The sequence below is a fragment of the Chaetodon trifascialis genome, chromosome 5 (assembly GCF_039877785.1).
Source record: "Chaetodon trifascialis isolate fChaTrf1 chromosome 5, fChaTrf1.hap1, whole genome shotgun sequence".
Classification (NCBI taxonomy): domain Eukaryota; kingdom Metazoa; phylum Chordata; class Actinopteri; order Chaetodontiformes; family Chaetodontidae; genus Chaetodon; species Chaetodon trifascialis.
The window spans coordinates 8,399,386-8,424,778 of record NC_092060.1 but is presented as its reverse complement, the minus strand read 5'-3'; the positions used below and the strand labels follow the sequence as shown (position 1 = coordinate 8,424,778).

At 41.9% G+C, this 25,393-nt stretch overlaps 1 protein-coding gene across 2 annotated transcripts; it reads right to left on the bottom strand.

The window, feature by feature from the left end:
* Positions 1 to 11,672: 11,672 nt before the first annotated feature.
* LOC139331747 (centrosome and spindle pole-associated protein 1-like) lies at positions 11,673 to 25,291 on the bottom strand. Of its 2 annotated transcripts, XM_070963374.1 has the most exons (29): positions 25,170 to 25,258; positions 24,201 to 24,347; positions 23,966 to 24,038; positions 23,696 to 23,799; positions 23,004 to 23,063; positions 22,019 to 22,341; positions 21,812 to 21,912; positions 21,471 to 21,567; positions 21,129 to 21,186; positions 20,707 to 20,978; positions 19,691 to 19,809; positions 19,417 to 19,558; positions 19,118 to 19,229; positions 18,475 to 18,519; positions 17,977 to 18,115; positions 17,732 to 17,860; positions 17,258 to 17,370; positions 16,858 to 17,007; positions 16,578 to 16,721; positions 15,579 to 15,689; positions 15,363 to 15,429; positions 15,069 to 15,195; positions 14,502 to 14,641; positions 14,228 to 14,356; positions 13,811 to 13,851; positions 13,614 to 13,674; positions 13,289 to 13,398; positions 13,041 to 13,188; positions 11,674 to 12,287 (listed from the first exon to the last, which is right to left on the bottom strand). In XM_070963374.1, the coding sequence occupies exons 2-29, from the start codon at positions 24,297 to 24,299 to the stop codon at positions 12,145 to 12,147; spliced, it is 3,357 nt and encodes a 1,118-aa protein (XP_070819475.1). In that variant the 5' UTR covers positions 24,300 to 24,347; positions 25,170 to 25,258; the 3' UTR covers positions 11,674 to 12,144. The 2 variants fall into 2 exon arrangements, with proteins under 2 accessions (XP_070819476.1, XP_070819475.1); XM_070963375.1 differs by lacking the exon at positions 18,475 to 18,519 and having other exon boundaries at positions 11,673 to 12,287; positions 17,977 to 18,124; positions 25,170 to 25,291.
* Between the last annotated feature and the right edge of the window lie 102 nt (positions 25,292 to 25,393).

Sequence of the window (25,393 nt, the reverse complement as noted above, 5' to 3'; positions counted from 1 at the left end):
GAAGCCTTTAGCATTTTAGCAGTTTTAAAACAAGACATTAACCTGTGATAAGTGACAAGAACGTCAGGCAGAGCTACTAAATACACTTAGAGGTAAATCCTGTTAAATTATCAGCAATAAAATAGGGGGTTTCCCAACATCCATTCCACTGGAAATGCCCTTCTTCTGGGTTTCACACAGACAAAACAAGAGTGTGATATCAGCCAAGGTCTTATATACCATCTTATTTTAACAGTAGCTGAAAATGTATACCACTTGTGTGATCATGTTGAGGAAGCACAATGACATTCCTGTAGTCTGTAAACCAAGTCTGAAATTATTCAGCTCCTGCTAAGATACACTAACGCTTGTCTGGAGACCTTGCAGGGAAGGGTGTTATGGGTAAGGGTCGGTCACAGAAGCTTGCAGAGGAACCAGTGTGGACAAAGCATTGTGTGGAATCACATCAAGCATGCTCAGTGGTTGACCTGATTTCTGTCAGGAGATGAATTTAACAGAGAGAAGAAAAACAAAGCTAATCATGATACTTTTGAAATGCAGAACTTAGCATGGTCTAGCTCTAAAAGCAAGAGCCAATGCAGACTGCAAGCTTTGAAACTACAAAACCTTCACAACTCATCTTAGACAACATGTATTCTTTGAAAGATTGTTGTAGTTGGAGGGAACTGTGAGTGGTGTGAGTAACTGCAATGTTCAGCAAAAACAAGCAGTAAGTGTCCTCTGCCTCTGGCTTCCTGTTAAGAGCTCAATGGATACTCCCATTTCAAGGTGCTGAAACTACAAACACATCTCATTTCTGACTATGATACAGTCAGACTCTTAAGTATGGGGGCCGACCACCTATAAGGCTCAGCCCAAGGGTTGGACATGTTGCGAGTGGAGCAGCAGGTGAAGGCTATCATCATGGCGTACTGACCCTGGGTTGCACATCCTGGGTCAGTAATTCAGAAGTTCTACCACACTGTTGATTTCCCTACTACCCTAAGAATGAGATTGTGGACAGGGATGTGAGACACCCAGAAGGAGATTAGAGTAGAACCAGTGCTCCTTTCAGTAAAAGGAAGAAATAAATGTGCTTTGGCCACCTGATTTTGATGCCTTCAGGACTGAGCAGGTGTGTCATGCCCGTCTAACTGGGAGGACACCCGTCTTCTGATGATATTGTCAAGATGTGTCACGGAACCACTCCACCCAAGCTCTGATTTGAGCCTTATCTCATTCCCAGAGTGTAAAATACAGACACTTTGTCACGCCCCTTAGCATTAAAGGTGGGTACCTATGTGCCACACTGGGCTTTCAACTAACTCCAATATAAACCCATCCGGGTCAATATTAGACACTCAGAGCAAGGTGACGTAGTATATAGAGCAAGAATGTCCATAAATGGAGGAAGGTAGGGTGGATGAATGGGTCAAATAAACACATGAATTTCACCCACCTAGTTTTGCGTTGCTATGGTGAGAACGTGTTGGATGGCAGGAGCAGTTGCTGGTGGTGTTTAATATTGCCGCGAATGGGCTTACATTGGAGGTGGGTAGTGCTTCTTATGCAGATGCTAAAGGGTACCTCATGCATCTGCATGAGATGTTGAGGGGTATGACAGTGTGTTGGTATATGACACTCTGGGCTGCTGGGTCCATGCTAACTTTCTCAAATCTCTAAAATTAGTCTCTGAGAGGAGAATGTGGGTAAGTTACATTGTCTGCTTTAGGCTTAAAAATGCTTAAGTATGTTTGTATGCCTTAAATTAACTAGATACCAGCCAGCTGTTGCCAATAAGACTGATATCTTAAACTAAAGGTCTTGTCTTTTGCCCCCCTCCTCCTTATCCTTAGCTTCCCCTACTCCTTCTTCTCCTTTCATGTGTTGCTGTTTTCATCTGTTCCTGTGCCCCACTGGGAAAATCCATAAATGGCCAAATAACAGATTTTCCCAACACAAATACTTGGTTTGTACTTGGAAAGAAAGAAAATAAGCGGTTTTTCATAGTCTACTGAGCAACATGGTCGAAGCAAACTATCTTTTCTGTCAAAAATCCATAACTCTGCAGGATGTTCATGTCAACCAATCAGAAAGCAAGAATCTTGCCAACGCTCCCCTCCTTCTCCCTGTGTCCCTCAACGATTTTTTTTCTCCAGCAACACACACATATGTACAGTACACACACTCACACACACACACCCTGCCAAGCAAGAGACTCGGGGCTGGCAGCCGACTAGCGCTGTCATTTGTCAGCTACATCCCAGAGGAAACATAAGGGATAGGCCGCACAAGTGTGTGTCAGTGTGTGTTGGTGTGTGTTTGTGTGTCAGCTAAATCGGGCGTAGCAGTGATGTTGTATGGAATGATCAAACAATTGATCCAAAATTTAGTTTGATGTTTCCTGGCTTGTTATTGAGGAAGGGGGGGTGGCGGGAGGGGGGAAAGACAGGGTGGGTCAGAAGAAAAAAGGGGAAGAGGACAGGAGAGGCAAAGAAACAAAGAAGTTGTAGAGATCTTGGAGTAGACACTGAGTTTGAAACACTGCGAGCAGAGATCATAGTCCCAGTCTGAATACATTAAAATGCATTCTTTCTGTTCTTTTTAATCATAGTCACTGTGGCGACTGAAACAAGCCCTGCCTGCCTCATTTGTGAATATCTTATCGCACTGTCTGAAGTTTATTGTTTGGAGAGGGACTTTTCAACTATGGTACAGGTAGTCCTGTGTGATACACTACTGCCATCCAATGGTGAGACTAAAGAATTACTCATTCCCACTGGTGTCACAAACACTACCTAAGGATTAAAAACTTCTCAATGACATAGCACAAAATTAAAAAGACATAATATTTTTCTTTGTTCAGTTTCAGTGAACTTTGGACATTTTCTGTGCTTTATTAGAACTGCATTCCCCTCAAACACACAAAAATAGCTGCACAAAGACACTTAACTCATTAAAAAACACTCAGATACACAAAGTCATTCATACACACACACACATACACACACACACACACACAAACTATAGTGGGCAGTGCAGCCTTAATACCATCCATTACGCTGTGATCTCCTCTAATAGGCCGCTCCAGTGGCAGGCTAATTCAAGAGACTGATTAGCATAAGTGAGCTATGGCGTTCATTAGCCTTATCAAGGATTCATAACGCTGACCAAAATGAATGGGATCCTCGACACACTGTCCAAGACAAGCACTGAAGTCATTTACATAGACTGTGTTTTCTCTCCACTGATACTGATACACACATAAACACTCAGACACAGTACAGTGGTTACATGTATGTCACGGTAATTTTTGAGGCAATGGAGGGCAGAATTACCTTCAGTGGGTAAATGGAGGGGAAATTTGAACAAAATTAATGAATGCTAACAAAACATTCAGCTAAAGTATAAAGTGCAACCAGCATAGAGGGCTGTAAATCCGCTAACGCCTGTGTCTTTCTGCTAACACGGTGGCTCATAAGGAACTGAAACATAAAATATTCAACTTTTTCAGTACAATATTGACACATTAAAGAGATATACACAACCAGCTAAGTCCATACACATAAATTCAGGCAATAAAAAGCTAAGCTAGTGCTCTCTGTGTCCCAAAATATGTATTTTTGGTCAGATTGTTGGTCTAAAAACTAATTTGATCACTATCTTAAAGCTGTGAGTGCTTTGAAAGAAAAAGTTCTGATAAACTACACTGCAGTTTTTAGTGCTGGGAAGATAAAGTTAGCAGCTCAAGAGCCAGATACACTGTATGACCAAAGGTTAGTGGACACCTGATGATCACACTTTAATGAACTTGTTAGACATCCCATTCTAAAACCAGAGGCATTAATATGGAGTGTCTGTGACAATTTGTGCATGTTCAGCCAAAAGAGCATTTGTGAGGTCGGGCACTGCATGATGGACAAGAGGACCTGCCTTCCAGTCGATAATTGCTTTGTGCAGGCCATCAAGTTCCTCCACACCAAACTAACCATGTTTTCATGGACCTGGCTTTGTGCACAGGGGCACAGGCATACTGGAACAGCAGAGGGCCATCTCCACACACAAAGTTGGAAACACCCAAGTGGTCAAAATGTCTTTGTTTTCTGTCGCATTAAGAAGACTCTTCAGTCAATCAAAGGGGCCTAGTCCAAACCCTGAAACAGCCCCAGAACAATATCCCTCCTCTTCTAACCTTTACAGTTGGCACTATACATTCTGGAAGATCGTGTTCTCCTGGCATCCTCCAAACCCAGGTTCGTCCATCAGACTGCCTCACAGTGTAGCGATTCGTCACTCCAACTCGTTTCCACTGCTCCACGGCCTAGTTGCAGTGTGCTTTACACCACTCACTGCTGCTTGGCATTGCACATGGCAATGTGAGGCTTGCATGCAGCTGCTCAACCATGGAAGCCCATTTAATGAAGGTCTTGACACAAAGTACTTGTGTTAGTGTTAGTTAGTGAATAATGCCACAGCTGCTAGGTGATTTTATGCACTTTGTCTGTGGAGATTTCATGGCTGTGTGCTGGATTTTATGCACCTGCTAGCAATGAATGTGGCTGAAACACCTGAACTCAATAATTAGCTGAGGTGTCCACTGACTTTTGCTAAGTTTATTTCCCACAGGACACCAAAACAGAGCTGAGAGGAGAGTGATTTGTTTGTTGGCCAGAAACACAAAATGAATAGCATGTTTAATAGCATGTTATGTTTAAGTAACATGTCAGTGTTGTGTATAAAGGGTGTTGCACTGCTCCTAAGTGGCTGAAAAGAAGGATTCCATGAGGAAGCCTCTTTTACAAGGACATGCCCTTGAGTGGTACTAGTAGCATTATCACTTGAGCTAATATTGTTCCACCACCAAGAACAGGAACTTGCAATTAACAAGTTAAGTGGCCTGAATGTGTAGAAGTCAGTGCAGTCTGACATTTTTGGATGCCTGCTCACATTATTACAAGCATGAAAAGTGAGAGCTTAATTTGGCTGGGTCCTGCTTACAGGGAAGATGAAGCAAAAGGCTTCCTGTTCCCCTCTTGTTTTGGGCTGGCCTGAAGGAAAGTTAAAAACCATAAAATTAGTTTGGAGCAATAAATTTAACCAGCTGAGGGTTTGGTTTTTTGACAATCAATTTTTGGATGAAGTTGCTAGCCATGCTATGCTGCTGTGGCCTGTTCTGAGTCAGTGTAATGCTGAGTGGGATGCAGTGTGTGTGTGTGTATGTGTGTGTAGGTATATTGACACTGGTGTGTCTGGTTGAGTAATGGGGGCATAGCAGAGTTTAGATGGCTTCTATCCTCCTTCCTATCCAATGCTGGAGAAGGTCATCACTCATACAGACAGAGAGAGAGAGAGAGAGTGAGCAAGCGACAGTGCTCATCCAGGCAGGAAAGGGAGTGTGAACAAGACAGAGTGTGTGTGTGTGTGTGTGTGTGTGTGTGTGTGTGTGTGTGTGTGTGTGTGTGTGTGTGTGTGTGTGTGTGTGTGTCCACACAAGCAAGAGAGCATGAATGAGAGAACAGAGTGATGGTACTGAGAGAGACAAAGACAATGGAAGGAGAATGAGATACGATTGGTAGACAGACAGAGATGGAAAATGTGTGTGTGTGTGTGTGTGTGTGTGTGTGTGTGTGTGTGTGTGTGTGTGTGTGTGTGTGTGTGTGTGTGTGTGTGTAGTGTGCAAGTACAACAAGTGTTCTCTCTTTTAGGATACAATAACCATGCCCTCAAACCTTCTGTCATTCTTTTATTTTCACATTTTTCCAATGCAATTTTCATATGCTGACCTGCTTCCCAGCACTGCAGAAGATGTTTATACGTGAGGACTGTTGATAGCCACTAGCTCAACCACTACAAAGCTCTAAACCCTCATTAAGTACAGCAAACACTCCAGTCTGTACCATCCCTGCATCAAACCTAGACTCCATCACCTCATCATACAGTTGTCATACTTGTTAGTTGCTGTCTAAATAAAAATGCATTGGTTTTGGTAGACAGATCATCAGATATTCTCTCTGGTAGGTGGTAATCCACGTCTTGGGTTTCTGCCATTACTCCAGTTTTGCTTATAGGCTTACTTGTTATGCAGCATTTATGTTGTAGTGGGGGAATCCAACATCAGAAATGTGATGGTAAACAGCTCTGCTTTCATGTAGTATGCAGAAAATCAGACCCAGGGGACAAATGATAAATGACCGCAGGCTCTGCAGCTTTTCGTTTTCTTGTTCTCACTTGTTCAGGTTTGGTGGATGATGCTGAAAACAAGCTCCCATGGGTTTTCTAGACACAGGCAAAATTCAGCTTCAAATGGTTTCACATATGTTATTTGAGTAATTCTTAGTTTTAATTGAAACAGGGTTCTCTGCACATCTTCCTGGAACATACAGCTGAATCAGGTGCTTTGATGACAGCACACTTCCAGAGGACAAAAGGGACTGGTGCACACCAATTAACTTAAAGCCTTTAATTGTGCAAGCAGACTTTTGACATTGCTGTGTCTTCATCAGAGTCAAAGTGGATGAACAAGTAAGACTAACGGCATTCAGAGTACAGTCAAGCTAGACCAGGTGTTCAATAGTCATGGGACAATTGTTTGAAAAGGGCTTCAAATCTCTTGGATGATAAATCCAAGGGTGGGAGTTGCCATATTAAGTGGGTCTGCTCCATGACCATGCCGGCATATGCCTGTGGTGCAAGTGGAGTCTGCTCACCTTTTAAAATGCATCTCAGAAAGCGCATACACCAGATGCCCTACTCAGTTCAAATGGCAAAGGCAGTGTGTATCCCAACCTCAACCACCTGTTTATATATATGTATACTGTATATAAATATACACAAGCCTGTACACAAATCTACCACATGACTGCATTTGGAGGCTTTACACTTCTGTCTCCAGAGCTGGGACCACACAGCCGTTCTGCCCGATCAGTTTAGCATTGATCTACCTACTTTGGTCATGAAAAAACACTATTTGTGTGCCCAATTATAACAATCTAGTCTATTCTTTTTTCTTTTCTTTTTTTTTTCAAGAGAGAAATTTTGTTTTGAACCCTGACAAAGACACACATTTGCCCAATCTTGAAGTCAAGTTTAATGAGTTTAACAAGTTAATAGTAATCTGAAAGTTACAAGAAGAGAATGTAGCACCAAAGACGTTATGGAAAAAACGAAGGACATGAAATTCAGATTTGTCCAGTGAGGGTACCCTCCTGAATGGACTGAGAGGGTTTATGAGATTGCACTGAGATAACCCTGCTTGGAATAGTTGAAAAAAAAAAATGATACAAAAAAGGAAAAACCACTGATTCTCCTCACTCACATGTCATAAAATCTGTATTTAAAATGAGATCCCGAACTAGCCCCGATTTTCAAAGATTTGTTTGTAAACTGAGGGGGGAAAAGACCAGAAAGTTGTAGCAACATTTAAGTGAACATAAAAGTGTTACATGTAAAAATGACTGATATTATCCTGTAGTTGTGTATTTTAATGTTTAAAATCATGACACCTCTACAGTTTTGTTGTACTGAAAAGGTCATCCAAGAGGTGGCGATCTTGAATTGCTGTTAAAAGAGACATGAACCTTTTGGAGCTTCACTGTACAGACCTTGAGGTTTAAATGACACTGTTTGAATGTGCACTGGAACAGTGCTCTGAGGGCAGTGAATTATACTATTCCAACTGAATGAATGAATACCAGAAAATATACATAACATACAGCTGAGCAGCCAACAGGTGATTGCTGGTATAACTTTTTTTCTGTGTGACGTCATCATCCTGTCAGCGATTAATGGAGCAATAAACTCTGATGGCTCTAAAAGATCATGCTTTGTTTAAGGTGACGCCTCCTCCCTCGCTGCTTGTCATCACTTCTCTCTGGATGGCGCCCCGGCTGAAGGAGAAGGAGTGCACTAAATGTCCAACTGCTACACCCCAAACACCAGCGTAAACATCCATCAAATGTGACACATTAGAGGAAACATGACAAATTCACTTCTTCATTGATGCCAAAGGGCTTCACTGTGTTCAGAGTGTGAATCCAATGTGCCTCTCTGTGGAGCAGGGAGGTGATGATGTCCCCACCTCGAGGAGAAGGATGAAGAAGAAGCTGATTTGGTTTCCATTCCCCAGAACTTTGATGATGCTGCGAAGCCGTGGTGAGCCTGTGCATAGTGTCAAGCAGTAGCATAATCCTTGTTTTGTGTACACATTGCAGTCTTATGTTAATCTTTAAATCTCTTTTTGTTGGTCCAACATAAACCAGACCACAGGAACATTTCAGTATATAGACACGCGTGCTGCTGTGGTTGATGTAGGATTTAATGGAGTATTTTTTACCAGTACATGTGTAAAGAACTCGAGCAATCTCAAGAATTGGCCAACAGGAATATTGCAAATTGTTGTTCTGGATGGTTACTCTCAGCTTTAGTCTCAATAATGCTGCTGTTTCCTTTGTAAGGTCTAGAAAGTGGTCAGAGGTTTCATGTTGTTCCATAGTGAAAGAAAGACAGTTAGTAATAGCATTTATATATTTCAGAAAATCAGACATCTATCAGACATCACCTCTACATATAACCACAACATCATCAACATGTTTTCCACAAAGCAGTCTTGGACAGAACTATGTTTTTGAATGGGTTATCAATGAATTCTCTTCCCATAGACCCGAAACAAGACAAGCAACAGGATGTGACAGAAGCACTGCTCATCGCTGTGCCACAGGACTGCAGTATAGGAATACTTCAAGAAGTATGTGGTAAGAATCATTTCTGACTGTGAAAGAAGGAACTCATTATGAGGCAAAATAGAAATTTGATGACTAAATATTGTGGTCAGTTACTCAAAGATCTATTGAAGTAAGAGATTTTTTTTTAATGTGATTTGAAAATTGTTAAAGTAGGTTGATGACTTCAAATGTGGATTTAGTGAATTCCAGAGATAAGGGCCTCTAAATTTGATGGAAAAATGATGATTTGAAGTGCGACAGTCAGGTCGAATGAAAGCCCTTTGAATGTCTTGCTGAATATGAATGAAAGTGTGATAATAAAATGAAGAAATTATGAAATGTATCTGGAAGGTTATGCCTATGATACATGAATTTAAACATAAACACACACGTTAGATAAGTATTTACAGAATGAAAGGACAAGATGTTAAAGTTCCTAAACAAAGGTGCTGAAGGCTCTTGAGGACTTGAGTTTGAATTCATTCCAAGAAATTTTTTGGGGATAAAATATGTCTGATTAAGATGTGAAGTATATGTCCCATCTTAAACAACATTGCAGTAATTAATATATGGATATATAAAACTATAATACAGAATTACATGCACAGAAGGCTGAATCAGAGAGCAAACCTTCCTCAATATTCCATCATTTTCGCTGAACTTTTGCAAACATATTCGATGTGTTTATTGTGGGGTTCATAACATATTACATACATATATATTTTAACATATAACAATAACTCTGCATTTATTTTGTAATTTCGATCATTCATTAATATGTTGTCAAGTGTTGTCTAGTTGATTCAACTGATCTTCATTCTAGAATTGGCATGATAAATTAGCATTTTTTAAAATAATCACGATTATTGTCAGGATTTAAAAAAAAATTCCTCATAGATGCCTGCATCATCATCATTTCAAAGGGGTTGGTAATCCAGTTTAGGAGTCAGCTCATTAGTGGATGTTTAGTAAGATGAGAAAGCCTGTGTTATGGTTTTCATGTCATCCATGCTTTTCTCCTTATTGGCTTTTAAGTCATCCAAGTCAGCTTGGGAATACTGGAAACGGGCTTTTAGGCCCTGAATATCCTCAGACATGCTTGTAATGATCTTTTGATGATGTGAATTATAAATGAAGAGCTTGCTCTGAAGAGATAGTCAATGAGAGGAGGTAGGATGAAGGTGATTCCGGTAGGCCCGGGCTGCTAATCCATCAAAAATCTCTTAGTGCGTTGACCATCCACACATTAGGAACTCATCACCTTATATTATTTAGATATTTAAGTCAAAACTGTTCATATGATCTCAAAATATATTTAAATTGTCCTGAAAAAAAAAAAAAAAAAAAACTAGATATGATCAGAGTGGCTTGTGGTCAAAGATCATGCTGCTGACAGGAAACAGGAAGTTCCAACTCAGAACATACAGTAGCTTAATAAGATACTCAACCTGTGTTAAAAGGTCAAAAGGTGTTTGAGATGCAGCTGTATAAAACATGTGAATGCAGAGACTCTGAGATGTTAATCTCTGTGTTTTCCTGTTGCACTCGTGTGCCAGAAGAATCCCATTTCTTTCATTTGGAGGTCTTTGATGCATCTGATGAGACTGAGTAGATTCCTCCGATTGGTTGTAAAATGTTATTAAAAGGGAAGTATGGAGCCATGATGTTTTGTTCCCTGTTCAACCAATTAGCCAATGACAACTGTAGATCTGTCTTTGGTTGACTGATCACTGTATGTTGTTTGCCTTATGTCTTCATCCACTTTGACTCTGATGAAGACACAGTTATGTTGAACCGGACTCTGTTTGCACAATTAAAGGTGATGAATGCACTCCAGTCCCTTCTGTCCACTGGAAGCTTAGTTTTAATTTGTGTCTTTGCTTTCAGACAGTGAATAATGTAACGGCTGCTTTGAGACTGACTCTGCAAGATTTCATTGATATTTCATGAGAGTATTTAATAGCAGCAAGCCCCAAAAACTGTAAAACCTGTGATACAGTGATACAAAGAGTCTGCAGCCACACAATTAGCTCTGTGAGACTATACTTAGATCTCAAAAATGAAATGTAACTGCAGGTTCAGCATTTTCTGTCTCAGTGCCTTGACTCAAACAAAGCAGCATAAAGTTGATCACTTCATAGAATTTCTTCTGGATGGTATCGTGTCAACCCAACAGCAGATGGGAAAGTCTTGTTGCTTCAAGGAAAGAATGATTTTCTGTGGACTACTTTCCCTGACTAGACATTAATGCAGTGCTATTGGCAGATGATGTATGGCCTGGAGGACAAAGGTCCGATCTGTAATGGCATTTCATCTGTATTTGATACAATATGAAAATCTGGAGAATGAGATTTTTAAGTTTCTAGGTCAAAAGTTAATAGTGAAAAATGACCAGTAGGATTCAGGTATAGACTGTAAAATTACTGTTTCTTCATATTCTTTTTACAATATGTCTTCCATAGTTGAGTGTTCACACTTCATGTTTGACAATCGTTAACCGCAGCCATCTGTTTCAGGAATAAGTTAACATTTTGGGAAGTATACTGTTCACCACAACTTTTCAGACAAGAAATAGTGCAAAGATTTTGTCACATTTGAACAGAACAAGGCAACAGTTGTAGTTTTTCCCCATTTCCAGTCTTTATGCTAAACTAAGAGACAACACTGGCAGCTGGCGATGGCTTCTTACTGAACAGGCAGACATAAGAGTGGTATTAATCTGATAATGTCTTTGACTTGGCAAGAAAGCATAAATGCATTTCCAAAAATAACAACCTACAATATAGTTAACATGAAGTACATGTCAGTGAAACTTCAATGGAGGCACTAATCTCTATGTAAACGGTTGTTAATCCCACAGGAAGTGTGGCACACTTCCTGCTGATGGAGTTCTATCTAGGATTAAACACAATGTGTTGGAGAACATCTGGTTTGTAAATTTGAGGCTGTGATGCAAAGAAAATACACAGTTCATATAATAAAAATAGAATTTATTTAAGAATAACTTAGTCATTAATAGATAGATAATAGTCATTAATAAAATAGTCAATTCCTATCAAAAAAGAACACCTAGTTCTCAGCATGATATCAGATATCGAGGTTCTCTGATGTAAACAATAGTTTAAAGGTCCAGTGTGGAGGATTTAGAGGCATGTAGTGGTGAGGTTTGCAGCTAACTGAACCCTCGCCTCACCCTCTGCCACTGTGGCTGCGAACTCTCTGCAGATATGAAGAACTCATTCTTAGTTAACGAAAACAATGTTTGCTATTTTCAGGTAATTATATGCTAATGAAAACATGTGTGAATATTATTGTGAACATTATATTCCATTTATGCCATATTCTGTCCAGAGATGCCCCTAAATCTTCCACCCTCACCTATCATGATTCAGATGTTCCTATTCACATTATTTATTTGTCACAAAAGCCATGAGCCTCCTCATGGTCACTCCAAACATTTCAGAGCGTCCGATGTTCCCGGCTGCATCCAGGGATCTGTGGCGACAGTTTCTACAGAGCTCTGATGGTTAGGATTGTGAAGAGAAAAGCGAGGAGGGGAGGAGTCGTCATCAGACAGATCCAGCAGTCCTGCAGAAGACGAGCAAAGAGACGGAGTGAAACATTCAAAGAGCTGAAAACCAAACTTTACATACCCACTTTGTCTTTGTCGTGAAACAAGTGATTGCGACAGCAAGGTGTCTCGAATATACTAAATAAATATTTGCTGAGGAAATATTGTTATTATTATTCTTTATTAGGGATGTAACAATATATCGAATCTCACAATATCACGACAGATATATGGATCGATGACTGTGACACGATCTATTGTGACATTACATGGTCATTCACTATCTCTCCTTGTCAAAAATTGTATTGTTTTTGCTTGAACAGCAGAGGGTGCAATCACAGTAGTCAAGAAGACAGACTCCCACCATCCTTTTCATGCAATCCAAGCGGCTAAAAATAAAGCCAATGAGAAAATGACTGATGAACATGCCAATAACAAAAAGAAATTGAAGATGCTCCACTGACTTTTAGAGTGGATGTGTGCCAACATTTTTTAATATTGCGATAAATATCGTATTGTCAACTTTATATCGAGGGATTATTGTACCGTGAGTTTTTGGTATTCCTACATCCCTCTTCTTTATCCAACTAACATCAACAGTCTCATGCTTATTTGAATATTGGCTGAATTTAATGGCTTCTGGGCACAAATGTTACAATTCTGAATCACTTAATTCCTGAAAATTTCTTTCATGTGTGAATATGTCCAAAAAAACTGAAATAATTACATAAAACCTAACAAGCGGCAGAACTCAATCTGTCAAGTGATACCGGCTGTGTTGCCATGGCGACTGAGCGCCATCAGACGACCCGTCCTGTCCTGGCTCTTCGCCTCACCGCCGGCCTCTGCTTCCTGCTGCAGTCTGTTACCCGTGTAGTCATCATGCTGGTCAAAGTGCTGGCTGGAAGCAGCTCGACCCTGAAGCAACCAGAGGACATGAAAGTAACGTTGTGGCTTACTTGGTGAATTCTTGAGCTCCACAACAACACATCCATCAGACACCTGTGAGGTGTAGTACCTGGTGGTGCTGTGACTCTTTGGCCAGCCTCCTCCTCTCCCTGGCTGACAGCAGAGGGGTTTTCTCAAGTTCTGGAGTACGCGGCACTGGCAAGGCATCGCCTAGGGGGTCTTAACAAGCCAAACACACAACAAGCCGAAAAGCCAAATAAGCCCCAGGCATCTCAAATACACTGACTTAGAGAGGATACACTGTGCTGTAGCAGCTCAGTCATTATCAAACGCCTGCACCTCAGTGATGCCAGACGAAAAATGCTGCACATCTTGATTCAAATAAAGACAGTAAATATGCCTCCATTAAAATAATTGTATCATGGCAGTCTTACCAATGAAAGCACTCTCTGACTCCAGCAGACAACCTCTTGCAGACCCCGCCATCACACTCTTCTGCAACACAGACAACTCGTTTCAGAATTCCACTCCAACAGTTACAAGTTAGTTGTTACATTACATATAAAGCAGGTGGATTTTATAGCTGGAGCACAGGTGCTTCAAGCCAAACCAGTATTTCTTTTCAGCTCACCAGATAATTACTTTGCTGTGGTGGGGACAGGTCAAAATAATCTGCAACACAAGGACATTATTTAGTTTCTCTCTTTTTACTGCTGTGTACAGCTGCATTTACACAGCATTAACATGTGATCTGCATATCTGGATATCCCATCTCAATAAGGAAAGAAGCATGTTGACGCAGATCACAACAGCGAGGCTACATCTGCAGGTGGTCTGGTTCACACAATGCAATCCATTGAGCATCAGCACATTTTTAAGAAAAATATCTGCTAAAAGTTCTCTAAAAGTTCAAAGGTCACTAGCTCTGTCTCTTCCTGCTAGCTTAATTAAGCATGGTAAAAAATACATATAGCAGCAGGAGCTAGCAAGTCTTTCCTTGCATAAATGATGCCTTTCCATGACTTCAACAAAAGCAGTGAGCTCTAACCATCCTGGGCTGTTGACCTCTGGGTGCCCAACTGGTGACATGGATCTCTGTAGTCCCTCCTTCTCCTGCTGGCCATACCCACTTCCTCCATTTTTGGAACCTCACTGAAGCAAAGCCTGGACTCACCATCTGTCTCATTAACACACACACACACACACACACACACACACACACACACACACACACACACACACACACACACACACAAAACAGTCACAGCTAATAATCTCTTAATAATTAGAGTGCAGCGAAGACTGGAAGGCTCGTGTATTACCTGAGTATTTGAGCTGAAGGGAGTCGTGGATTTGCAGCAGGTTTCTGGGCCCCATGTTTCTGGAGTTAGGTCTTCGGACCGGAGCCTGGAGCCGCAGCCTAGCCATATCAAACACGTCCACAAGGGGGCGCTCCCGATGTCTGGACAAATACAGGCAAAGACACACAATAAAACTTAGTAACTGCTATCAGTCTCTCACACATCACAGCAGAATGCTTCCACTCATTGTTAACATAAAGTCTGAAAGTAAAGGGCCAATCATCATGGCTGTCCAGGCTCTCTGATCTCACAGTATTAAATAAATAAAACTCCCCCAAAATCTTTCCATGTATACCCAAGCAGCCGCACAGGTACCCCCTGGGGTACAAGTACCACTGGACAGGATTCAAAGTGTAATGCACAGCAACAGATCCACAACTACCAGTATATCCTTTTGTAGTCGGATTCATGTGTCAACACCGAAGGTAAGGAATCAGTACATTTCCAAACATGTCCACCAAAAACTGCATTTATGAGACTAAATATAATCAGTCTACAGTAAGAGTGGTGCATCTGCCGGGGTTTGACCTGTCGCTCAGAGGAGAGTCGAATTCCTCCCAGTCGCCTTGCTGCAGTCGACCCTCCAGACGCTTTTGTTCACTGCGAAGCTGCCGACGCAGCGCTGACAGCTCACTGAACACATCATGCTGGTCACCTGAAACACACACAGACTACATCTGATACAGTCTTTTCACCACCAATACTAATTATCAGCGCTAAGCTTCAACTACAGGATAATCAGCATATGTGTGGGACAGACTGCTAAAGCTGCAGTGTCTTACTGTTTGGTTCAAACAACTAACTGCATAACTTCTACAGTACCTGCAGCTCGGAGCTGATTCCTACGAGCAGGGACTGGAGGGGACTGGAGACCAGACAAGGAGCGCTCCTGAAAGACAAATTTAACAGTATGAAAACAGAGACACACAGAGGGGGAGAGAACACAGCGCTAACCTTTACTTATTCAGGGAAGAAGATGCTGAGAAAAAATCCTCTTTTAAACAAAGACAAAGTTTGTGTCAAGTGTGTGTGACTCACAGACAGGGGGGCAGAGTGCTGGCTGTCAACAGTGGGGGGCCTGGGGATGTACTGGTGTTGCCCATGTTTCTTCTGCAGAGTGGGGATTGGAGGCGATGGCTCCCTGCAGACCTAAGAACACACAGCCGCCCGTTCTCTACATGAAAGTTTCAAAAACTATGGTTCAATTAAATTCAACTTGATGGTTGTCGCCCACTATGTGTGTTTTGGTGTCAGTGAAGACGACCAAATGGGAAATGCTAAGACTGGCTACAGGGGACATATAAAGCATTTATCAAATGTTTATATACAGCTCATCAATATTAAATAGGGTAATTGACAGTGTTGCCGGTTACTGCAAAAAGTGATTTCAGCCAATCTACTTCACCACATGATTTCTGCTACAAATTATCTTTAGAAAAACATTCAACTCGTGCTCAAGTGAAGCAACACTGCTGCCACAGGCTAATCCTTCATCCAAAACAGGTTCAAAAGAGAATTTCCCCTTTGGGTGATCAATGAAGAACGTCAAAGCAGAAGAAATATTACCATTTCCTACTTCTTAAAGAACCTGTCACCTACTACTGCATGTTGAAACTGGAGAGCTCTGTGGCTGGTCAGCTTCACGCCTTACACAGATTCATACTGTGGCAGTAACAGTCGGCTGCTCTCTGTTGTTTTTCAAATTGTCAATACAAACAACTGACCAGGGTTTTTTGGCCTCACTCATATGAAGAACATACATGTCAGCTGGCTGTCAGCTGAGAGAAAAGAGAGAATACCACTCAAACTATTCCTGAACAGGTCCAGGTAAGGTTACACATCTAGTCCTGGAAACTTGCTGATTATCACTGGATGCTCTTTGTTGTATAGTGAAATATTTAATAATAATTACATCATTTACATTACAAGAGTATTGACATTTTCAATACTTGCCAACTTGTAATTTCATGTCTGCTGTTGGAACTTTCAGTGTCACTAAATTGCAGTGTGATGGTGTTTGTTTTGGAGCTGTCTGACCTCCTCCATCCGAGCCTGCCTTTCCCTCTCATACTGCCTTCTCAGGACAGCGCTCTCCTTCTCTTCTGCCTCCTTCTTCTTCCTCTCCGCTTCCTTCCTCCTCTGTTCAGCCAGAAGAATCAGCTCTTCATTCTTGGCTTTTTGCTGAGGAGCCGAGGCAGTGACGGATGAGCAAGGAAAGAAAGAGGATGGCGGAGGCAATGGGGAAAGAATTGGAGGTTCAAATTTAACTTCTCGTTTAACTTCAAACACAAGAGTAAATGTTTGTTTAACTACTCACCTCCATTTCCTTCCGCTTCTTCCTCTCTTGCTCTTCCTCATACTCCCTCTGGATGCGAGCCCTCTGCTCTGCCAGCCTCTTCTCCTCTTTCTCCTCCTCCAGTCTCGTCCGTTCCTTCTCCTCTGCCTTTTTACGCATTTTCTCCTCAATCTGTAACCAAACCCAGGTTAATGAGACAACATAAACCCATTGACATGATCCCAAAACCCAGAGCAGCTCTTTACTCGCAGGCAGGAAGGCTGAGGCAAAATGTTAGCAAGGCACGAAGCAAACCTCTTTCTGGTTTGTGCCGGTAAACTCACTCTACAAGCAGGTAGCTACACTTCTAGAGAACGGGATGGTCGACAAGACAAGCCACCATAAGACACAGCCAGCAGGCAGCAGCTGTTTAAAGCAGTACCTGCTGTTTGAGGTAAGCTTTGTACTTGTCCTGCTCCTGCAGCTGTTGTTGGGTGGGCTGGTTTGCAAACACATTGCCTCTGGCAAACTGGGGGGTTTGGACATGGGTGAAACCTACAAAAGAACCAGGAAGAAATTCTATTGTGAGTTGGACCAAAACACATTCTTTTCAAAATAAACTTTCCTCAAAGTCTAGGAGAGATCTCTCTGGGCAGGAGCCAAAGCTGGGACAACATTAGAAGATGACTTTATGCTGTGGTGCTACAGTGTATCAGAGCTCCATCCATAAGACCAGCTGTTGTACGTATTCTACTCCGTGTTTTATACTTAATTTAAGCTGTCTGTTCTTTTTCTTTCTGTATTATTTTAGTGCAGGCTGCAGTGCTAGTAGTGCTAAATACACTGAGAATGAAGATGGTTCTGGTACCAGAGAGCCTGTCACTACTGTCATGCATACTGCACTCTGCTACAGTACCAGAGACCCTCTCGTTGGGGTCAGGGAACTCTGGTCGGCGGGCCGTCACGGCAGCCGTGGCTCTCCTCTGCCACTGCTCCGGGTTGCTGTAGGCCTCCTCATTCAGCTTGTGCATCTGGTTGAGATCAGCTGGGTACAAGAATAGGAGATAAGACTTTCTCATCCATGAAGAGGATGTGTGTATGTGTTATTATCTTGCATAGAAAAAAGTTTTATGGTGCCTTTGTCAGCAGTGTGGGACATACCGATGAGATTCCCAGTGCTGTCTCTGAGTGGGGCTCCTCCTCCGCCTCGACCCCAGGGCTGGTGCTTCTTCATGTCGGCCTCCAGCTGGGCCTCGTAACGTGCCGTCTCCTCCCTCTCCAGGAGCCTCCGTTCCTGTTGCTCCTGGATCTACATTACAAGTGTTTTACAGGTTACATCAGATTTCTCTAAAGTCAATTGTTATTCTCTAAAACACTAGGAAATATTCTTTATCAGCAGCCAGTTTTCTTCACAACATCCGAGCTTGCATCAAAATGCAAGCACAGGCAGCAGTAGAACAGACTTTTGCAGTTTCACTATCATACAACAACCAGAGGAGTAAGAGGGAGGACTGGGATGGGACTAAGGTGGTACTGGGGTATGAAGTAACACCTGACTAGAGGGAGATCTTGCAAACACTTCTACTGCCAATGCTATCAACACATTAATGAGGAAATAAGGGTGTAGCTTCACTTGCACTGGAGTCTAAACTGGATCACCTTTACCTTGTTGTAACGTTCGCTGCTCCCTCTCCTGGAAGCTTCCTGCCAACATATCACAGACTAGGATGCAGTGAAAGTTAAAAGTTACCTGCAGCCACTTTATTTCTGTTACTCCCTAATAATAAACTGGATCCAAGCCAAGGTGATGCTGTTCATACACAGCCATTATGGTCTGTTTACCCCACGATAAAGGCTGCAATGTGTTTCAGGCAGCCAACGACATGAACGTAAACCTTTTACCATTTTTAACTTTCAACATTCAGACCCTTCATTTTTAAAAGCATCTGCATTTAACGCTCAACAACAGAACTGACTCAGCAGCATCCTCTGAAAATGTTCAGACATATAGATCCATATCTGTTCCCTCTGCTTTTATGCAGTAATCCATTTTGATTAAATTGACATTCATCAACCTTTTGTTGTACTTGTACCTTGAGTGTCAATCATTGTTTGGGTTTGGTGATTTCATCCATACACTTATTAGGTACAGTCAATAGAACTAAAAAGCAGGAGTGGAGTCACTTGTGTTTAGGAAAATTATAATTATAATGAATGATGATGGCAGCGTGGAGGCCCATCTGTTGAACCAATCTGAGAAAAGACAGCACTTAAATAGAGAGTGAAAATGAGTTTAACCCACCTGTTGATTCAGAGCCTCCCTGTAGCTCAGAATCCTGTCCCTGGTTGATCTGGATCTCTCTGGAGGGAAAACCCTGACTTGCGAGTTCACAGCAGCAGTCTCATTGTTAGGCCTGTCAAAAAAGATTCAGGCCCACACTGTCATATTCATATCCACTGCAACAATCTGTTTCACTGAAATCACTAAATGATAAGTAAGATGCCTGTGTGCTGGCAAAGCAGATAAATTCACTGCCACTTTCATTTGGCTGCTAATAATATTCTGAACCTGCTTTCCAAAAGTGAAGAGGATATATTTACTGTAATAGGGGCTCAGGGAAGCTGCTTCCACTGTGCTGGCTGTGAGGACTGTGATTACCAAACTGGCTGGGCACACCTCCCCCTGGTGGTATGCTCCAGTAGGACATGGGAGGGCCAGCACCAGCAGCAGAGAAGTGACCATCTGGACAGAAAAATGAAATGAGTTCAAATCATGATGATGATGCTGAATGTGGCAGATTGATATAGCCTACAGCCAACACCACAGTTAAGACAGTTGTTTTACTCCCATTTAACAGAGGAGAGCAGCACTTACAGTAGGCCATGTTTGGGTCAAGCAGGTTTCTGGTGCCATAGTAGTGATTAGGCTCTCCATACGGGCTCCTGTAGGCTTCACTGAGAGTTGAAGGAGGATGAGGAGGGAACAAGGGGATTCTGGAGATGCAAAGTAGGACATTGAATAATTAATGAAGTAATGTAACCCTTCAAATTTTCATGAATGAGTCTGCCATCCCCATGATGGATTCAAGTTACTATCATACTCACAAGAGATCAACAGGAAATGATGCATGCATGCATGCAGCATCAACTGTGTCTAATCTCACCTCACTGATTGTTACCATCACTATTCAGTATTGACTCTGCTACGGCCATATCAGAGCTGTGACAAGTGTAACAATACCCTTCTGCTTCACATTAACAGTGTTCAATCAGCAAACACAGGGGGGGCTTTTATTGTGAAGGTGTCACCGGAAACACAATGTATTTGTCACTGAGGGTGCTGCTAACTGCAGTCGTTCAGCAGCATGAGTCTACAAAACAAGACATGAGCCATTTGTGGAGCTATCATTTGAAATATTTCAGGAAGGAGAAGCCACAGTGAGCTGTTAAATGAAGCGCTGCACACCTCCAACTCTCAATCAAATTAACTGCACTGTACTGTGTATAAAGACAGTTTCCAGTCCCTTTATCGACCTCTTTATCAAATAATGTGAGTTTGTTTGGCTGCACTGTAGGGTTGGGCGATAAAACAATCTCAATCCTATGATAAAATTGTGTCATTGTGTTATGTTGATAACGATGACAAACTTTGCAGTCAATGAACACAATGCTCATTATCCATAAGAGCAAGAAAGCGAGACAGTATGATCACTGTATCAAAGACCTGTTGAAACTGATCAGTGCTCTGATTTCTTCAGGCTTCAGTCATCAGGATACGCTTCAAAATAGCACTGCACTTGCAGTTAGCACAGTGACCACCTGTGTACCCAAATTAACCAGGACTGACATCTTGAGGATTATAACTTCCATGTGGTTTATGTTTAAGGATACCTGGGTGTGTCCAGGGCTCTGGGAAAGGACGGGGCTGCAGACTGGCTGTTGGGAGACAGACCACCTCCCCCCAGGGCAGGGCTGTACTCCAGCAGAGGGGACTGGAAGGCCACGTGGGGCTGCTCAGGAGGAGGCGTCTCTCTGCCTCTAACACCTATCTTCTCATTGTTAGGTAGACTTCTGGATGATGTTTCGCTCGCTCCTGTTGCAGAGGGCTCCAAAACCCAAAGGTCTTTTCTCCTGTGCAGTCCAAACTGTCTGATTCTGTCTGGCTGGTTTGTGGATAGAGACAAAATTGAAAGGTAAACAAATACACTGGAAGTAGTAACACACTGAAAATCCCTTTGATATCTCCCTTTTGGTGATCAAAACTGATATAATCAACAGTCTTCTTGAGGGTTGCTTGTCAGTTGCCAGCTGACCTGTTTCTCTGGATCATTGGCCCCTGTCGCTGCGACTTTCAGCTCCAAATCTTTCTCCCTGTAACAAGGACACACACATATACACAGCTGTTTTGCAGTTACACACATAATAAGCATGACACTGATCTGCATGGATGTTCAACAAGTCAGCAAGAAGTACTTCAGGATTTTGCTTTAGGCCCTTGACAGGCACATTAGCTGCTGTCAGGATGGTAGCTGGCTGTATCTTATAATGCAGCCTTTCAGAGGCAAGTTACTCTAAATATGTGTCATCTACATGACTAAAACGTATTATTTAGGTATTAAATTGTACATAAAAAGACAAGGATTATGACAACGTACCTCTTCTTGTTCCTGTGCTGTTCAGCGATCTGCTCCTGCAGCTCCTGTCTGTAGCGCTCCTTCCTCCTCTGTAAGGCATCCTCTGTGTCTGCCGCTCCTGAACAGATGAGAAACAAAGAGACCACGTCGATGCAGTAGTTTAGTTTGAGTCTCTTAAACTAGTCATGCCATCAAATGGGTAATCTATCATTTCAGAAAACCTTTTTCTTTTTTTAAACCAACAAATAGCTCTGACAGGGACTATGTTTTCAGGAGTAACAACACTTCTTGTAAGCCTTGTAAAGGTTCATCCAATGCTGGAGCTTTTAAAATAAAGTGTTGCAAAAGGTGAAATGTCTAACCTATTACAAGGCCAGTGGCAAATTCAGCATCCACATTTCTGACCAGTGCTTTTGATCTCCTGCCTTCTCTGACTACATCTGCTGGGCTCTCCCTCTTCTCTCTGGGAAACACATAGATAAGGACAAACAACAAGTCAACTATTTTACAACATGCTTTTAACATACACACATAAATAAAGAAAATAATGGACAATTCCCCTCAGGTACCTGCCATCTGTCTTATTGGCTCGTCTTTTCTCATGATCGGCTTCAACCCCTGTAAGCCTGTGCCTTCTGGCTTCCGTCAGATCCAGCTCCTCCCTAAAGTATTCCTCCTCCTCTGACTCCTGGTCCACCGGCCTCCCAAGCCTGTCGCGATGCCTGGGAAACCGTGGTGACGGCTCCTCATCCTCCTCAGGGCACAGTCTCTTCACTTCAGCGAGGCGCAAAGCTCTGTGCAACCCTCTACTGTCCTCTGTCAGAGTGGCTGCATCCCTCCGAAGGGCGGGCCGCTGCTTGGGAAGAGCACCTGCCTGGTCTTCAAGCAGGTGCTGCAAAAGGAAACATGATTGTAGAGGGCAGCAAATGTTAAAAAAAGAGGGTATGAAGCTATCATCATGTCAACATCAACCATCTGAAGTATGAAGTTGGGTACAATCACAGCACTTCATTTCAAAGCAACAGTTTCTTTTGTCTGATGGAAATCAGTGATTCCTGAACTTTTTTGTACCAACACAGTTCTGTCACATGAGCTCAAGCACCCCATCATCAACAGTTTCCATCATGTTCCCAATGCATTCATTTGAACCATTTATACATAACCGTTAACTATTTCAACTTCCCTGCTCACTTCGTAACTAGATTTCACCATGTGACACTTGTCATTTCTATTTTTCCATTTTGAACATGTTTTGGGAAACAAAGAGAGGCTCTTTGGATCTTCTTCTTTTACAAAGAATGAATGCGGAAGTTTGTGCTGGGTCTCTGCATCACTCATTCCTTTCAAGTCTGCTCTTCTACAGATTTTGGCAGCCATCCAGGAAAAAGGAGGAAGTTCACTTACTTTCCTTCATTAAAAATAGGTTGCTCATAAAACAGAAGAGGTTATTAGTTAGACTTTTGTGTAGAGTCAGATTTTTAGAAAAACATAATTAACCTGTCCAATTAAAGACATCATTTTCAAATCATTAAGTCATTAAAGAGAGACATTTACCTTGACACACCTCCTGTTATCAAGGTGAATTAATGGTCCAGGCTCTGCAAAGTGTTTTTTCTGGAACATAAAATATCACCATCATGATTCTAAAATTAGCAGTGTTAACCAAAGCACCAAGCTAGAGCTGAAATCTAAAGCTGAAAGGAGTTAATAGCTGTGCCCCAGCATGACCACTGGAGACTCAAATGAACCCACCTCTATCATATTGGTAAATGGAATACCTTAGTTTACAGAGTAATTAGTGTTAGTATGCAACTTGAATACAATCAGTATACCAGGTTAATGGTAAATATATTTATATATCACAGCTTTTTCCAGAACATTTTGTGATTAACAACATATCCACAACAAGGAGTGGTATTTATGCTGGGTTTCCACATTCAATCACATCATGCAGAAGCTTTTTCATGGGTCAAACTGCCTGGTTAACACAGCTTGGTCATGTGATACTTCCAGACTGTACACGTCGCTGAGGATACCTGACCACTATGCCGACGATAGGATACTGACCTCATTTGGAGGAGCCTTACAAAATAGAAAGACACGGACACAGTGTAATGGACAGCAAACACCAAACATGCACAGATGCACACACTTCAGTGGACCTCTGCAGAAGTGATCTCTTCCTTCTATATAGAACTAGTATCAAGTATTGAGCATGAGTAAACAAGTAAGTCTGTGACAGTCACCTGAGCCATGTAGCGCCTGTAGTCCATGCGGAGCTCATGCTGCAGCCTCTGTTTCTTCCTCTCATACTCCACACCAAGGGGTAGACCCACGTTGCAACTCTCCTCTGACAAAACACATCCATCCATTTTTAATGTAGACACAACCCAACATCTACCCTGTCAGACATTGCTCACATGACATGGGTTAATAACAGTGATAGACTTAAGGTATTTGCTATGTCCTAATGAAAAAACTTAATTAAAAGGGGGTAATGTGGTCAGGTACTGTACCTTTCACCTGTGCTATAGACTTGGGAGGGATGTTCTCCTTAACAGTGGACCCATAGGCTCTGTGGGGTTTTGCCTGTCAGTCAATTAGAGAGAAATTAGGGGGGGTAAGTGAAAATGTCACATGCATCACAATTTAATAAAATGCCTATGTCTGTGTAATATGTATTATTCATCCACAACCCCGACTCTGAACCAGATCAAAACCAATAACCAAACAACCATCATTCCAACACACCTTTATTTCCATATAAGGAGGGTCTTGCTCTAAACTGGCTTTATCCTCAGCCACCCTCGCCTTTCGCTCCCTGATGAAGTTCTCCAGCTCTTCATCCATCTCCAAACTGACAACGCAAAATGCCCCGATTGCTTATATTCATCACTACTGCAGAGAAAGCATAAAGTAAGACAGTGTAAAATTATGACATTTATTTACGCTTTTATCTGGAGAAGATTAGAAATAATATTTGACAGGCCTAATTATCCTTTGTAAAGGGTGTTCAACTGTGTGCCATAGAGGGCCAAATGTATATTAGTTTTAACAAAATCAAAGACTACAGCAGGTGATTTCAATGATTAGTTCCTCATTTGTGGTCTAATGAGTGGTAATAAATTCAGTCACTTGCTAACTGGATTGCCTATCGTTTTCAACTGTTGAGGCGGTGGGCAAAACAGTGATCACGCGCACCAGATTATATGGTAGAATGACCATAATCATTGTCATCATCATATTACGGAATTACGTTAGTTACATGTCACGTCGACTCTGTATTTGATAGTAACTACAGCAATTAACACATACTGATTAACGACCGAGTAGGTAACGTTACTGTCTCTTTAATTTTCAGTTGTCAGGCAACCACAATGAACGCGATAGCGTTACATTCCATACAGATAGCCTTAACCCGCTTAGCTAACACTAATAGCTTAGCGACTATCATTATGTCAATACAAACATTATGCGTATGACGAATAACTTCAACACTTTATATGGGCTGAATGTTAAGTTAGTTTAGCGTAGTCTGTATGTTACGTTAAGTAGCTAGTTAGCTTTATCTAAAGGAAAAGCAAACCCACATTAAAACCAATAAGAATGACAAAAAACAATAGGAAAGCTAACTTTGGCTAATGACGAGCTTCTCGCCCAGCTAGCGTTAGTTTTCCATGGTAAATTATTAGTATCATTATCGTTAGCATGAAAACTTACCATTGAGCGACGTTTGAATATGACGTTACCGGATAAGGCAATGTTTGCTAGCTTGCAAATGTTTATGGCGCCTTGGTATCTTCGTTGAGTCCAGCATCACGTTGCATCCATAACACAACATTGTAGTACTTCCGGTTTCAAGTGTCAAAATAAACCCGTTGAAAAAAACAGCTGCAACAAGTGTTTCCTTAGGCTTACAATTGTTAATATTGTTTTATCTCAGC

What these genes read in the sequence shown, in the direction of transcription:
- LOC139331747 (XM_070963374.1), bottom strand. Translation starts at nt 24,299, where the DNA reads ATGGATGAAGAGCTGGAGAACTTCATCAGGGAGCGAAAGGCGAGGGTG. An exon ending in AACGTTACAACAAGGTAAAG is followed by an intron (nt 18,116 to 18,474) that starts GTGATCCAGTTT and finishes TAGATCCAGGAG; the next exon opens with CAACAGGAACGGAGGCTCCT. An exon ending in GAGGTCAACAGCCCAGGATG is followed by an intron (nt 13,852 to 14,227) that starts GTTAGAGCTCAC and finishes CTTGTGTTGCAG; the next exon opens with ATTATTTTGACCTGTCCCCA.